Raw genomic sequence first — 16,819 nt, forward strand, 5'->3', positions numbered from 1 at the left:
TGATTTTTACTCACCAACTCAGGTAACACATCAGCAAGTCTAGCACAAATGAGTTTTGAGATACATTTATACAAGACATTGCAACAGGCAATGGGTCGAAATTGGGAAACCTGAGTAGGCATTTTGCACTTAGGTATGAGGGTAAGAATAATAGAGTTGAGCTGCTTGAGTAATTTACCAGTGATAAAAAAATCATGGACTGCATCACATACCTCAGTACCAATGATATCCCATGAATCCTTAAAAAAGCACTAGAAAAGCCATCGAGGCCCGGGAACCTTGTTGTGCGGAATTGAGAAGATGGCGCTTTGATTTCTTGGCTAGTGACAGGCCTGAGTAACTGAGTCCAATGCTCAGTATTACACACAACCCCTTGCCTTACAATCTGAGGATTCACGAAGTAGTAGCTTTCTGTCCCTAAGAGTGAATATAATCTCAAGGAAGGCATTCTGAATCATTTGAGGATCCTCATGCTCCTTCCCAGCCATATTAGAAATGGACAGCACTTGATTCTTCATAAAGTTGCTTTTAATAACACCATGGAAGTACTTTGTGTTACTATCACCATCCTTAATCCAAGCAGCCTTAGCTTTCTGACTCAAGAAGAGAGTGCAAGCAGTCTGCAATTCCTTATATTCTCCAATAGCATCCTGTTCTTTTTGCAGCCACAAGGAATCTCTAGGATCAATAGCAAGCTGGGCTTGAATATACTCCAGGTTTTTCAGGGCAAGAATAGCACTATTCTCAATATCAGAGAAGTAGTCCCTATTGTATTGTCTAAAATAAGGCTTCAACTGTTGTATTTTCTTAACAAGACAATACATCTTAGTGCCATAGCCTGAGGTTTTCCACCATCCTTGTAAGCACTGAAGATAATCAGAAGATTTCCCCCACATATTGAAGTATTTGAATGGTTTTTTTAAACTATTCTGTTGACCAGAAGTCTTAAGCAGACAAGGGGTGTGATCAAATATGCCTTCAGGAAGAAAATGAGCATACATAGTAGGCATTTGATCACTCCATTCCTGATTAATTAAAGCCCTATCCAGTCTGCTATAGACTCTAGAACTGACATCCTGCTTGTTGTTCCAAGTGAAGAAGGAACCTCTAGCAGGACTATCCACTAACCCACAACTGGTCAGACACCCTTGAAAATCATCTATTTCCTTATCACTACTATTACCTCCTAATCTTTCAGCATGGGACAAGACACAATTGAAGTCCCCACACACTAACCAGGGATCCTTGATATGAATAGAGAAATCCACCAACTGAGCCCATAACTCTTCCCTTGCTTGAATGTCATTGAAAGCATAAACCATAGATAGGTAAAAGAAGGTAGTAGAAGCCACTTCAGTAACCTTCATATTAATACATTGAGCAGAGTAATTAAGAAAGTCCACATGAAAGATAGAAGGATTCCACAAGATCCAAACCCTACCACCCTTATGAGAACTATTATTAGTAGACAAACTCCAACCATCCATTAGTAAATTTTGCAAACTATTCAGAGCCAAGGATTTAACCTTGGTCTCTAGGAGACCAAACAAACCCACTTTATTCATATGCATAAACCACTTTATATGCCTTTGCTTAGTAGGATTGTTTAATCCCCTGACATTCCAGAATCCAAGGTTATACATTCCCCACCACAAGGTGAGGAACACTACCACTCGTCCCAATTCCTACCTTGGGTGTAGTCTTGGATTTGAGGCTTCCATAAAAGATTGTTGACCAAATTTGTGTACACTGTAAGCTCCATCAGTAACCTCTTGTCTACTCATCCTCATAATAGGTCTGGCTTGAGAAGGACCAGATGTATAACTGCCATTCTTATGCTAGATAACAGGCTGCAATTGTATTTCAACTCGAGGAGTATACTGACTGGTTTCAGCATGAGTGACAACAATAGGTTCTTTGTTCTTCTCCACTACCTTAGGTTTCCACACTTTAGTAACAGGCTTTTTGGAGGGCACAGTGGGTGCAGGTTGCTTCTTGGCTTTCCTGCATTTATTTAGTTGATATATTACTTTTTATATTTTAATCGATTTTTTTTTATATTAGGGTTTTAATAATTCGTTTTTATATTTTAAAATTGTGTAAGTTATTTTTCTGGAATGAATAATTTATTTTAAGATACCATGAATTTTTTTGGTAATTATTTTGGAGTTATAGCATTTATTTTGGATTTTATGGTGTTGATACGGTTTTTGCGATTACAGCGATGCTGAACTGTTTTAATTAAATTTAAAATATTAAATCATAATATTAATTCTCAAATTTTTAATATGTGTCCGAGACACTGTATATTGAAGTGTATGTCAAATTTTAGGTGTTGAAACCTTAATTTCGATTTTATAATCATTTAATAAGTTTTGGTGAAAACCGTTGTAAAATCTGTCAAATCTGTCAGTCTGATTATAAAATTCATTTCGTGTGTTTAAATTACTCAAAATCGAAAATTTAAAGAATAGACTCCCATTTATTTTAAGTCAAGAATATCTCTATAAAATGTCATAATTTTCCAATTTATGGTTTGTTCAGAATAAATTCTTTGTGAACAGTTCGCCTGTAAACCGTGAAACTGTCATCAGTCAAAAGGATAATTCTTAAACTGGCTTTCTCGTATGATCGATTGGCTAATATTTTTCCTACATTAACATTGGAATTTCTAGTTATGTTTAGAATTTTACTTTTCCTTAAAATATTTTCTTAAAGTCGTTTTATGAACTGAAACATTATTGGTGTTGATTTCTGACAGCTTTTAGAAATGAATTTTTAGACCCCTGTTGCTTTCGTTTTATGAACTTGATTATAAAATGAAAATCTTAGCTAAGAGCTACTGAATACCAAAAAAATTGGCCTTGTGTCATTTTGATTTTTTTGTATTTAATTATGAATTTTATAGTACTACTGTCCTGTTTTTAAAATCTGATTTTAAGAGGTTATGTGGTTAAGGCCCAATAATATATATATATATCTTACTAAAGTACATTAAATATTTGGCTTATTCTAAGCTTTATTACAGTAACTTTACTAATTCATAACCTTGAATTTATTTTATACTTTTGAAAGTGAAGTCTAAGCTTCCTGTTTTGAAGAAATAAAAGTGTAGTTCACTTACGAACCTTTGAAATGATATACTTTGAATAAGATATTATCCTTGGGATATTTTTAAGTTTGGAATAATTAACATAAGGGGAAAGAATAATAAACTAAGGCATAAAGGTTCTTATACAGCTATATGGTTGGGTACCCTGTGGGCGGTACAGATTGTCGTAGAGTCATGTACATATACTTAGACTAGGACTTTGCACTGCGTGGTAAGACGTGTCCTATTATAGCTTGTTGTCTAGTGAGTGGACTTCGAATTGGTCACCTTTGCGTGACACTGGGTTCCCGAAACTAGTGTAAGATTCTGCGGTATCAAGGAGTATATCTAAAGTGAAAATCTAGCCTAAACTATATTATTTCCTTTCCCTCATATGAGGAATTTTGCTTTTAAGCATGCAGCACGTTTATCTGAAGCGTGAGTTTGGTAATTTATTTTCGTTACATATATTTTGATATTTCAAACTATTTTTGATATATTATTGCTTTTGTAGCATTTATATCATGTGATATGGTTGGGAGAACGTCGAGTTACTCCCCACTGATTGTGGCTGTTATGTTTATAACATGACAGGTGTTAGCTTTGTTGGGGATTTCTGTGTGAGCTAGCGAGTAGTTTGCAGATCCTACTCTATTTTTATGCTTTCTTTTATGGTCTTTAGTTTAAACACTTTGAGGAATTCTATTTTCGCCCTTTTTATAAAAGTGGCAATTTTTTAGACTTGACCATTTGTTTTTTTTTATCCTTGAGAATTTTATACATTCTCATTTTAAAACAGCTGGAACTTTTATCTTTGTGTTATTAATCCCAAGTCAACAATGATTCCACCATTGTTTTGCATTAGATTTTATAGGGGATTACAGTAGCCTTAACTTCATTTGCTAATACAAACAAGTAACAGTCACAACTTTTGTTGTTTCCCGATTTCAGCAATTCTCTTTAACAACGTGATACACTTCTAGTTACTCGATTTATTTGATGTATCCACTTGTTTCTCATATTGTTAATCAACTTATTTTAAAACAATAAAGATTAAGTTGAAATTTTTTAAATAGTACCTAATTCACCTCCTCCCCCTCTTAGGTACTTGGAATCCTAAACTCTTCAATTGGTATCAGAGCCTCGTGCTCTTGATCGAGGCTAATCGCCTTAGAATTTGATTCTTGGAATACGGATTCCTCAAAACACTCCAAGATCCCGGTCATTACCGGTGAGAATTTTGGATGGTGGAACTCAAAATGGAGCACTATATCAAAAGTATTGATTATCAATGTTGGAAAATCATTAAAGATGGACCTCTCGTTATTGAGGAAACCGACATCTTCACGGGTTTTTCTAAAGTCAAGGCTGAGAAGGATTACAATGAAAATGACTTCAAGTTGGCCGAGAAAAACTCGAAAGCGATGTCGATTCTTCAACGATGTGTAGGTAAGGCGGAAGTGAGTCGAATTTCCGGATGTCCTATGGCTAAACTAATTTGGGACTCCCTTGTACTTGCCTATGAAGGGACATCTCAAGTTAAAAAAATATCGTATTGACCTTCTCATGCAACAATATGAAATGTTTCGTGTGTCAAAGGACGAATCCATAGATAGCTTTTCATCTCGCTTTTCTTATATTATTAATGAACTAAAAGGTCTAGGAAGAGGTTTCGAGTCCGAGGACATTGTTCGAAAACTTCTTCGTAGCCTTACTCCGAAGTTGCAACCTAAGGTCACCGCCATTGAGGAAGCCCGTGACCTATCCATATTAACTCTTGTGGACATGGGCCACCCGCGCCGCGCACCCGCGCATTGTGAATGTTTAAGGCGGCGGTACTTCTCCCACGGAACCTTGGATAGCCAAAGCACGTCATGGGCCATTACCGATTTGTGAGGCATTGAAACCGGTGAAAGGTTGAATAAGCCTGCATTTGTGGAGTCGCCACCAATTTTTATGGAAAATTGGAACCGTTCGAATACCTCGTGCCATGTCAAGACACAAAGTAGTGACATGAATACTAAGAACTCGTTACCCTTAGCATTCTATATTTAGAATGACTCTTGTGGCTGCCAATGAATACGGATGTTCACAGAGATCTGGAGTAAGGGGTGAGAGTAAATATTAGGAAGTCTTTTTGCTGAACACCTAATCCCGCCCGCCTCGATAACGGCCTCTACTAATGATTAGGGAAATTATTCATATTTGATATGTCGTCGATTATATGCATGCAATGCAACATCCACAGATTAATCCTAGCATGCGAATTAAATTATGTCGGTGAACAAATAATTTAGCAATTAATGACGTCGAATTGGGATTTAGAATTGATTACATGTGAATACAAGTGAATAAACCATACAACAATAAAAACAATAAATAAACAACGATAATTAAAATTACAAATGAATTACAAAGGTTAATTGATTTACGTCAAGAGTACACCTAAGACGGAATTTTGAAGATAAAAAGGAGAAAATAAAAGGGTTCAAAATTAAACTAATAAAATAGGTCAGATTAAGGGTGATATTACGATTATTAGTTAATTAAATGCGTAATTTAAGGCTAGGTCAAAGCAAGAACGAAAGTTCAGGGACGGAAATCATCTCAGAACAGGCGCAGCATCTGCTGCGTCCTTTAGAAGAGACGCAGCTATTCCTGCCTCTGTTCTTGAGTTGAGCTCTGGATGTGAAGTCAGAACCTCGGTCTGTTAATATTCATTGGTAATTTTAAGATCTATTATTGATATATGACTCAAGTGGAAGTGATTTAGCATATTAATTACATCTGGAACCGTCATAAAAACGATAAAAATGGATTAAAACGAGTTAGAACGAGTTAGATTTATTTACGATGTCAGAATTACAAAAAGGAACGAACTTGAAAGTCGAACAAAACTTGATAAACTGAAATCGAACAAGGAAATATGTATCAAAGAATGAATCCCAGAAACTTGAAATGAACGATTCGAGTTTCTAAAATCCGTGTTTGATTTAATGACGAAAACCCGCAAATATCGAGTTATAAGGGATTTAAGTCGGGATAAAACGTTATAATTAAAAGGAATTATTAAAACATGGTTTATGTATTGTAGAAAGAAAGAAAGTAAGAAAATAAGACAAAAAGGAACGGAACAACAGAAACCCGAGGAAAAGGAAGAAGAGCAGGAGCAGCGGCAAGCCTCTGGAAGAGGTGCAGCAGGTGCTGCGACCCTTCGAAGAAGCGCAGCTGCTGCTGCGTTTCTTCTCGACGTCTGGTTTCCACTGTTACGTAAAACAGTTTTATAAAAGGGTTTTTCCAGTCGGTTTTAAATATATTTTTGACGTAAACCTTACAATAATTGGTACAAAAATAAAATGCAATAAATTAAAAGATGGGATTTACACCCTCAGACTTACATGTTTGACGAAACAAGATTGACTAAGTTAACGTTAGTGATTGCTTGACTTGAATATATGTAGAAAGTGTCCTCGTTGGAGGATTTTAGATTAATTGATTGATGTGTAGTGGTCAAATTGGTCGGTCATGCAACGTGACTGGTACTCAGAATGATTTGAGCTTACATGGTCGATTGATTAAGCAGGCAAGCGTCAAAAAGCTTAGAGAAAAGTCTAGAATGCAAAGGGAGAAGAGAAGGGCCGACACTCGCGTGAAAAATATGGAGATCGAAGGTCTCTATTTACACCAAAAAATGTGAAGAGTCTTGGAATGACACAAACTTTGGAAAGAAATCACGGAAATATTCCGTAAACAGTCAAAACGGGCTGGAGAAGAGGTGCAGCAGCTGCGGCGGCCCTTCCAAGAGGCGCAGCACCTGCTGCGTCATTTCCCCAGAGGTTTCCTCCTGCGGAAGAAAGATTTCCGCGTCTCTATTATGGAATTGCGGTAGATCTCTACTTCCTTATTCCGTAAAATATGATATATGGAAGATATTTTACCAAAAGATTAAAATTTAATTTAGGAATAAATATCTAGAACATTCCGACTCGGTATTTTAAACGATTTCTTAGAAAATGAAGCGGTTTTTGACCCGAACTCCAAATGAACCCTAATTACTTTCAAAACGACCATATCGGCGCGTAGATGACGACCAAGGGGTAGACACAAGTGTTTGAGCTATAACTTGATGATAAACTTACGGACTGTCATAAATCGTTCTGCATACCAAACATGCGGCCCAATCATCACTGGGTGGTTGGCGGAAGGTGTAGAAATGAGGTATCTACAGAGCCCCCAATTTGACTGAGGCTTGGACAAAGCGAAAGTCAAAGTATAGTCATCACGTCAATCGAAGATTAAAACCTAACGACTATGGCGACGCGAGGCGGCTCAAGGGGACTGAACCAAGGACCTGTCGTCGGGAACATTTTAGAGTTTGTCGACTATCGGCGAGGGTCGTTAAAGTCCATTAGACTACATAAGGAGGCTCGCCAGCCATAAGAAGAGATCATACCTGAGAATCTCTTGGTGAAACTGGATTGAAGGCGTTTTATCAAAGCTTTGGGTCTGAAGATGACTTGGGTGTCTAAAGACTTAAGGATTTCCTGAAAGATCTGAAGAATTATCTGAAAGATAACAGATTATCTAAAAGAACTGAAGAATTTGAAGGAGGTCAGTAGGATGTTGGGAGAACTGCTGGAGAATCTGCTTGCGTCGGTCTTCAAGCGAACTCTACTTCTGAGAAATTCGTGGACTATAAATGGCAACGAAATCTCGCTTGGGGAAATAGATAATGTCCTGATTGTCAACAGAAATACTGCAAAATATTGCTGGAGAAGCATATGTCGACAACTAGGAACATCTTGATCGTCATTAGCAACACTGCAAAATATCGCTGGGGAAAATATGGATGACTCTGTCTGGATTGAGTCATTCCTGGGAGATCTGCTTTTGTCTATTTCCAAACGAAATACGCTTCTTGAGAAGTACATTGGCTGTCATGAACTCTCGTGGGGAATATAAATGTATTGATAAAGGCGTGTCTTAACATCTTCGAGGAAAATGAAGAGGCTTGACTGATAGTGGTGCGTCCTAAGCACCGCTGGAAAATCCGCTCGGTTGTTGCAAGCGAAATCCGAATAATAACTGGCGAGCTCGTGAACTGTGTTTCAAAATATCCTTGCAGGGAAACAAAATGTGACGGCTTGGCAGTCCATTTGGAAAAATACGGGCCTGGACGAAAAGAACACCCAAAAGAACCAAATGCATGATATAAGATGTCGGAGAAGAGGCGCACAAAACTTGGCCCACAAATAACAAACTTATAACGAACTTTCAAAATTTGAGCTGGAATGATACTGGGGAACAGGCGCAGCAAGAGCTGTGGCTTTTGGAAGGGGTGCAGCTAGTGCTGCGTCTTTTCTTGGGCTTGTCCCTGTCTGGGTAAAAACACGACTAAACCCGTGTGTTTATTCATTTATACAAAACACAATTCTTCTTAAATCCTCTCAAATTCCAACCAAAATCCATCAAAACTTGATCAATTCGTGTCATAAATCATGACTAATCGAGGTATGTATCTTATTCTTGCTTTAAATTCGCGTTTGTGCTTGAATTAGGACCGAAAAATTAGGGTTTCTTCCCCTTTAATGTCGAAAAATTGGGGTTTTTGCCTCAAATGAATTTGCTTGATAAAATTGACATTAGAAATGGATAATTGGCAATGTTAGAAACATAACCATGTATTCTTTTTGCATTTTCGTCAAGTATTGAGCATTTGGCGAAAAATGAGACGGTTTCTCAGCTGTTTCGAAAATCGCTTCGAAAATGACCTTAGGATTGTCCATTTTGGATAAAATTTAGTGTTTTGGAACCCTTGTGTAATGGGTAAACTTGATATTATGTCGAATTTTCAATTTGTGACAACTCTTTCAGGACACTTTTTAGGGCATAATTGCTATTATAGCGAAATGCTGCCGAAATTTCGACTCAAACCCGCGACTAGGCTTGAACTTAGACTTGACTTGCCCCAACCTTCCACATGTGTTATCGGGTTTTGAAATAAATGGCCAAAGATGGCGAGAAAAGCCGCCTTTAGGGCTTGAAAATTCTTGAAACGACCTCAACGAGGCTCTTCATGGCTTGATACGGGCTTGTTTACCTTGATTTTGCAGGTGACGTGCCTTCTACGTCAGGGAGGGATCCCATGGACGTGGACTTCGACCCTTCTCGTGCTCTCGTGGGTGGAGAGAGGCAGGAGGAGATCGAGGAGGAGGTTGAGGAGGTCCCGAGGAGGGCCAACGTGGGACGAGGTGGTCGCCAGCTCGTGGGTGCACCTGAGTGTTCCGAGAAATGGGATGGAAGACATCTCATTTGGGCGGCAGAGAGCCACCTGTCTTATATGACGGCGAGGATTTTGGTAAGTTTCGAACTTGTCATTTCCTATTGCCTTTCTTATTCGCTTGCCGTTTCATTTCCTATTTGTCTTATGCTAAAGATAACTTTGCTTTGAATTGATATAGGAGGCCAGGAACATGAGGTCCTTTTCCGGCTACACAACGTTGATTGCTGCCTTCGAGAGACTGTCGGAGGAGGAGAAGGCCATCATCGAGTTGGGAGCCTTCGGGGCTTTGTTAGGAGCTTGGAGGATGATTAGGGAAAGGAAGATTCAGGCTAACCTTAGCCTGATTCGAGCTTTCCTTGATCGTACTGGGACACGACCTCGACTTTCCATATGCCTTTTAGAGAGGTCGGGGTCACTTTGGAGGACTACGACATGATCTCGGGTCTGCCGTGTGGAGAGGAGACTTTGGTGTGGTCGTTGACGGCCATTAGAGTAGACTCGGCCGAGGCGAGGAGGCTTATCGGCTGGAACTTGGCGGCAGGCGCTGCCAGCGTTCCTGGGTTGGTGCCGAGTTCTTACGTCAGGGACTACTTTGCGGGTAAGACCTCGGCGATGGTGACGATGGATGGGAGGAAGGTGCCTCCTCCTCCTTGTACTGCTGAGCAGAGGGCTCGTCTGTGGCTGTGGTGGTTCTTGTCTTTGATTTACCTCGGAGACAAGGGGGAGAGGCTGTCGACGAAGCTTCTTCCTTTTCTTGCTGACCTGAGTAGCCTAGGTCGTTGGGACTGGGTTACTCCCGGTTTTGCTACATGAGGGCCATGGTATGTCCGGAGCTGATGGAGAAGGGGACTTTTCCTGCCACTATCGGTCCTGGGCTGCTGTTGGAGGTATGAACCTTTCCTTTGCGTTATGAAAGATCATTATTCATTTCTTTATTTCTATTGAATTATAAAAGATCATTATTGTAGAAAAATAAATGATTATCTGGTCTGCAGGTGTGGGTATACTCCTACTTTCCTAGCTTCGCGCCCAAGAGGATGGAGCCTGAGCCGAGGGCGTACCATGTCGTGAGGGACTAGGTGGTGTACCGTAGGAAGAGCCAGCGTTCTTCTTACGACGTCTGCCGGTGGGGCGTGAATGCCCTGAAGTTGGAGAACGTAAGTACCTTCGATCCTTATTTGGTTACTTTTCGTTTGCTGTCTTTTATTTAGAAGTGATCATTGGAATGACCCCCCCCCCCCCCGCCCTCCTCCTTAGAGCTGATAATAGGTATGACCCTTTGCTTCCTTATTTTAGTGGGTGCCTAGACCTTGGGAGGACTACCCTGAGGCTCTAGCTTTCGTGACCTAGGTCCTTCATCCAAGGAGCTCGAGTCGGCTGTTGCTGAGGACGTCAATGGGACTTGTGTGGTACCTGGGTGAGCGTTTGACTCGGCAGTGCTCTCGTGACACCTTCACGGTTCCCATCAATCCTCCACGGACGATGTTTAGAGAGCCTTCTGACGCTGAGAGAGAGGCTGACTTGGCTGACGAGAGTGGTGACGCCCTCCTTCTTTCTTGCGAGGAGTACTCCGAGTTCGTTCACCGGCGGTTGGCGTACTGGCCGATCGTGGTAAGTATTTTACCTTTTTCTTATTTTTGAATTGACTTGACAAATGACAAACGATCGTCAAATAAAGAGCCATTTGAACCTTGTAGGAGATCGAGGTGGCAGGCGTCGAGCCCCCAGCTTACCCAGAGACACTCCAGTACACTGACGCGGCGGGCATGACGACGATCTCAGAGCTCCGCGACTTTGGCGAGGAGGTGATCGATGCTGGCTTGGAGGAGTGACAGCACTTGGTGAGGAGGGTAAGCCCCCAGCTTTGGCTGTCTTCATTATTTTATCGCATAGGAATGCATTTGCTCTTTTTTAACTTTCTTTTTATTCGAATGCAGGTGGCACCGTCCCGGTACGTGGCGCTGTGGAGGGTGGCCAACCGGCTGCGGGCTATGGCTATCGAGGCACTCGTAGGGGGTCGGGGACGACAGGTATAAACCTCTCATTTCGTTTTTATTTATTTTATTTTCAAATTTCGTTGCAGTGAAATGTTACTTCACTTTATTGAAATGAGGCATTTCTCCATTTGTATGCAGAGAGAGCGTGACCTAGAGCTCAAGCTGGCGCAGTCCCGGGAGGAGACGGCTCATCTGTTGAGGGAGCTTGAGGTCAGGAACGCCGAGAACGCCGCCCTCGAGGCGATCGTAGCTGAGTTGATTGGCGACCATGACTAGATGCCCTTTCTTTTTTGTTATTGTCTTGTATATATCTTGTACATTGTGGACTTTTCGGACCTTGTTTTGGGCGAGAGCCCCTAGTTTGATGTATATACTGTCTTTTGGTTGTGTATATAATGGCCTGGGTGCCTTTGCTGCTGGGTGTTTGTTGTTCCTACAAGTTAGCTTAAAAAACAGGTTTGGTAGGTGACGGTTTGTGTCGTCATGCTGCCGAAATTTACATAGAATTTACACGTAAAACACATAGCATATAGGTGGCCTAAGTTGGCGCAAAATGTAAAAAAGTGCCCTAAAACGAGCAAAAATGACAAAAATGTCCAAAAAGACGAAATGGCTTAGAAATGCACAAAAAAATGTCTAGAAATGACCGGACAGTAGGGAGGGCTACCCCCTAAAAAAGAAAATTAAAAGAAATATATAAGTGTGAAAAATGACAAAAAATGCCCAGAAATGAGCAAAAAATGCTTAGAAATGCGCAAAAATGCCCGGAAATGAGCAAAATGACCGGACAGTAGGAAGGGCTAAGCCCTAAAAAAATTTTAAAAAGGAAATATCTGAGGGTGAAATGTATTGAAAAAAAGGAGTGAAATGATTCCCCTAAAAAAGAAAAGAAATAAAAATGAGTAAGTTTGCTCGTTTGGCGAAAATGTCGATTTTGCCTCGAAAAGCGAACCCGAAAAGAATTAGGAAACAAAAAAAACTTGGTAATTTTGACGAAATTACCAAATTAATATCCTATAGGAATAGGAAAGCATAGCTAGGAGGAAAATAGGAAAGATCCATGGCTGAAAATACGGAAAATTTCCTGGGGAAGAGGCGCAGTAAGAGCGACTCTTTGAAGAGGCGCAGCAGATGCTGCGTCATTTCTCCAGTTCATCAGTCCTCGACAGAATTTAGGAAACAACGTATAGTATAAATAGAGACTTCGGGTGAGCTTTTATTCACACAATTCCTTCTTCTTTCTTCCGTCTATCACATAAAAACTCTCGTATCCTCCCAAAAAATTTCCAAAATTATGGATGCCTTTGAAAACCGTCTGAAGGAATGGACGAATGAGTTTAAAAACATTGAGAAACACGATATGGGTGCTTTTAATTTACGATCGATCTTGAGTCTCAAATTAGTGAAAGTGGTGAAGACTTTTTTGGATGCTTGTCTTGAGTATTGGGACCCGAATTTTCATGTATTCGCCTTTCCGGGAGGCGATATTTGTCCTTTCCCTGAAGAAATAGCTGCTGTTGGAGGATGGGACCCAAAAAATATACCGGCTATACCTCCTAGCTCTCAAGGATATAAAAGTAAATTTAGGGACTTGCTTGGATTGACCAAGGCTGAGGTGGACCGTCTTGTGACCTCAAAAGGAGTCCGTATGTTTGAATTTATTGACCGATTTATAAACAGAGAGGACCCTACTATTTATTATGTTGCGAGGCGCAGGGCCTTCGGGTTTTGTCTACTACATTGCTATGTCTTTCAAGGGCATGTTGATAAGGAGATGAGAGGGGATCCTCGTTTTTTGAGCCTAGTGGAACAAATGGAGCTGCACAAGAGCCCAGCATGCCTAGTTTTAGGGGAGACCATTCTTGGTTTGGATAATAGAAAGGCCAACCGCGAGCTTCTTTATTTGGGAAGTCCCATCATCCTGCAGGTAAGAACCCGACATAGTTTCTTTTTTCTTTTTTCGACCATTTTTCTTTTTTTCGTTTCATTTTTTTTGTTTTTTTTGTTGTTTTTTTTTGTCGACATATGGGCATTAATTCTCGTCCTTTTCTTTTGCAGGTGTGGCTGATGGAACGGCTGCGGTTGATCGAGCCCCAGTTAATGTGCCAGGATATCATGCTCGATCAATTGTAATGAGAACTAGGCTATACATGGTGGAGTTCACTCGGGTATGCAACTACTGGGAAAATAAGTTGAAGAGCGAAGGCGGTCCCTTGATTTGATGGATTATGCCATGGTGGCATCTCAGGCCAGTCACTGGAATCTCATCTTTGGATCTGACACGGTCAAGTCGTGTCCCTGGCTTGGAATTCATGATTAGCATCTTTCCGGAGAGATTGATGAGGCAAGTGGGCCTTAGGCAGAAAATTCCTAAGTTGGATACCATTTCTCAAACTGTCTTGGCACATACTTCGGAGTCTTGTCGAGAGTGGGTAATTCGGTGAGCCCAGAGGAACATGTGGTTCAGACCAGTTCTTATTGGCTCCTTATGGGTGTCTGACTCATATTTGCAGTGGAAGAAGGCTGGTACTCCTGAAGAACGTGAGAAGCTGGGGAAGCATGAGCCGGTGGATTATAAAATTCGCGAAGTAGCAAAGGAGAACCAAAAGTACTTGACTGAGGAGGAATAAGAGGACGGATTCCGAGTTGCTCATCCGTCGAAGAAACCTAAAACCGCTTCTGCCATGGAGATGGTGATGGATCGAAATGGTAAGGCTAGACTGCGAGAACAACCATTGGTGATTAGGTCGGAGAAAACGCAAGAGCACCCGGCTCGGGGTCGAGATAAGAAATATGACAAAGGTGACAAAGGCAAAGGGAAAATGGAAGAAAAGCCTTAGCCATTTATTATAGTATTATTATTATTATTATTATTATTATTATTATTATTATTATTATTATTATTATTATTATTATTATTATTATTATTATTATTATTATTATTATTATTATTATTATTATTATTATTATTATTATTATTATTATTATTATTATTATTATTATTATTATTATTATTATTATTATTATTATTATTATTATTATTAATTTGAGTTGTAATAAATGGCGGGGTTTTTAGAATCCTAGCCTAACATTTATTTTTCAGCATGATTATTTTATATGTATTTGGCATATTATTATTATTTATGAAACAATGAATAAAAGATTTATTAGTTAAGAAACTGTTGTGATTTTCTTTTATTATTCTTGTCGAATTTCAAATGCAAATGCAAATGTCCTTCTATTTACATTAAAAATAATGGGCTGTATCCTGTGAAGGATTGCCTACGTATTCATTAGAAAAAATGAAATCAAACCCTGTGCGTAGTTCGAGTAAATGTAAAAGAATAATAGTTCGAAGCAAGAGCTTGTAATGAAATTTTTAGAAAAATAAGCATGTGCTTTACTTACTCTTAAGGGAAGTACAATTCAATTTATTTGATGATATGAGGATGTTGAGATGTTAAAATAAAAGAGCATAGTGACATAAGCTTTCTTTCAGCGGACCAAGGGCCATTTTTATTTCGTGTCGCATGAGCGGCAGGTGGGTTACGCGAGGCGCGTTTTCTTGTCCTATGCTAAGGGTAGTATCGTTTCAGTTGGTCTAGGTTAGTAGGATTAGAAAATTCATTCCCATCTAGGTCTGTAATCCTAACCGCATCCCCGAGAGTATGGACTTGACTAAGAAAGGTCCGGCCCATTTAGGTTTAAACTTTCCTCGTGGATCGACAGGTAGGAGAGCGTTGACTGATTTGAGCACTAAATCTCCTTCTTTGATCTTCTTAGGCTTAACCCGTTTTATTAAAGGCTCGTTTGATACGTGCCTAATATGTCTGCACATTATGTAATGCGTGCAACCTTCGTTCATCTAAGAGGATGAGTTCCTCATATCGATCCCTATTCCATTCAGGTTCTGGGATTTGACTTTAGATCAAAATGCGTAGGGATGGAATTTCTAATTCAACTGGTTGTACAACTTCCATACCGTAAGTCAGAAAGAAAGATTTAGCCCCAGTGGGCGTCCTAACTTATGTGCGATACCCCCATAGTGCAAAAGGTATCTTGCTAGGCCAATATTGATAATTGTCAATCATTTTCTTGAGGATCATGACGACATTTTTGTTAGCTGCCTCCACCGCGCCATTAGTCTGTGGTCTATAAGGCGAGGAATTGTGGTGCTTGATTTTTTATTTGGCTAGCAATTGTGCAGCTTCGGCCTGGAAATGTGACCCATTGTCACTGATGATCTCATGTGGGCAACCGTATTGACAGATGATATTGGTTTTTATGAACTTGGCCACATGTTTAGCTATAAGAGTAGTGTAGGATGCTGCCTCGACCCATTTGGTAAAATAGTCGATAGCTACCAAAATGAAACAGTGACCTCCTGTTCCAGCTGGAGTGATCTTCCCAATGATGTCGATTCCCTAAGCAGAAAATGGCCTAGGAGATGTCATGGTGTAAAGCATTGAGGGAGGGACGTGTTGTACATTCCCGAAGATCTGGCAATTATGGCAATGTCTGACGTATTTAATACAATATGACTCCATTGTCGTCCAGTAATATCCTAGACGCGTTATTTTCTTTGCCATCATGGGTCCACTCATGTGAGGACCACATTCTTCATCGTGAACTTCTTCCATCACTTTTTGTGCCTGTGGGTGATCAAGGCAACGCAAGACGACACCAAGAGGTGTTCTTTTGTACAACTCTCCTTGCATGAGGAGGTATTGAGAGGCTAGTAGGCGTATTGCGCGTTGTCCCATCTTATCTATATCTGGTGGGTATGTACCATTTAGTTTGAAGTTTAGAATGGCTTAGAACCAAGGTTCATCTGGGCTTTCTTCTTCATCTATAAGGACGTGTACATAGGCTGGTTCTGACCGCCGTTCGATGCATAAAGGCATTTCAATCATGTTGTCTGGCATATTAATCAAAGATGCAAGTTTCGCAAGAGCGTCAGCAAATTGATTCTCTTCACGTGGTAGGTGTAGATAAGTGACCTGATCAAAGAATTGGGCGACTTGATTTATCCTAGCCTGATAGGGTGCTAGACTTTCACTTTGAATTTTCCAAGATCCTGTAACTTGGTTAATGATCAAGGATGAGTCTCCATGATATCGAAGATTCTTAATGCCTAAGCTCATTGCTGCTTGTAGACCAATGAGGCAAGCTTCATATTCTGCTGCGTTATTTGTCACCTCGAAGTCGAGTTTGACAGAAAGTGGTGTATGCTCGCCTTCAGGAGAAATGAGCAACACTCATATTCCAAATCCTCTTAAATTCGATGCCCCATCAAAATAAAGATCCCAAAAGTATGCACTGGTCTGTAGGATGTCCTTGTATGGAAATGACCACATGTCTATTGCTTGGGTATCGTTGATAGGATTATCAGCGAAGAATTCGGCGACGACGCACCCTTTTATGACTTTCAGAGGTACGTATTTGAGA

General features: G+C 40.2%; 1 protein-coding gene across 1 annotated transcript; it reads right to left on the reverse strand.

Moving 5' to 3' along the window:
• Positions 1 to 359: 359 nt before the first annotated feature.
• Positions 360 to 1,487, reverse strand: LOC141631770 (uncharacterized). Its single transcript, XM_074444393.1, has one exon. The coding sequence runs from the start codon at positions 1,485 to 1,487 to the stop codon at positions 360 to 362; it is 1,128 nt and encodes a 375-aa protein (XP_074300494.1).
• Positions 1,488 to 16,819: the final 15,332 nt, after the last annotated feature.

Source organism: Silene latifolia, chromosome Y (genome assembly GCF_048544455.1).
Source record: "Silene latifolia isolate original U9 population chromosome Y, ASM4854445v1, whole genome shotgun sequence".
Classification (NCBI taxonomy): Eukaryota; Viridiplantae; Streptophyta; class Magnoliopsida; order Caryophyllales; family Caryophyllaceae; genus Silene; species Silene latifolia.

Bases quoted from the DNA above. Each gene is read 5' to 3' on its own strand.
- LOC141631770 (XM_074444393.1), bottom strand. From the start codon at position 1,487: ATGGATGGTTGGAGTTTGTCTACTAATAATAGTTCTCATAAGGGTGGT.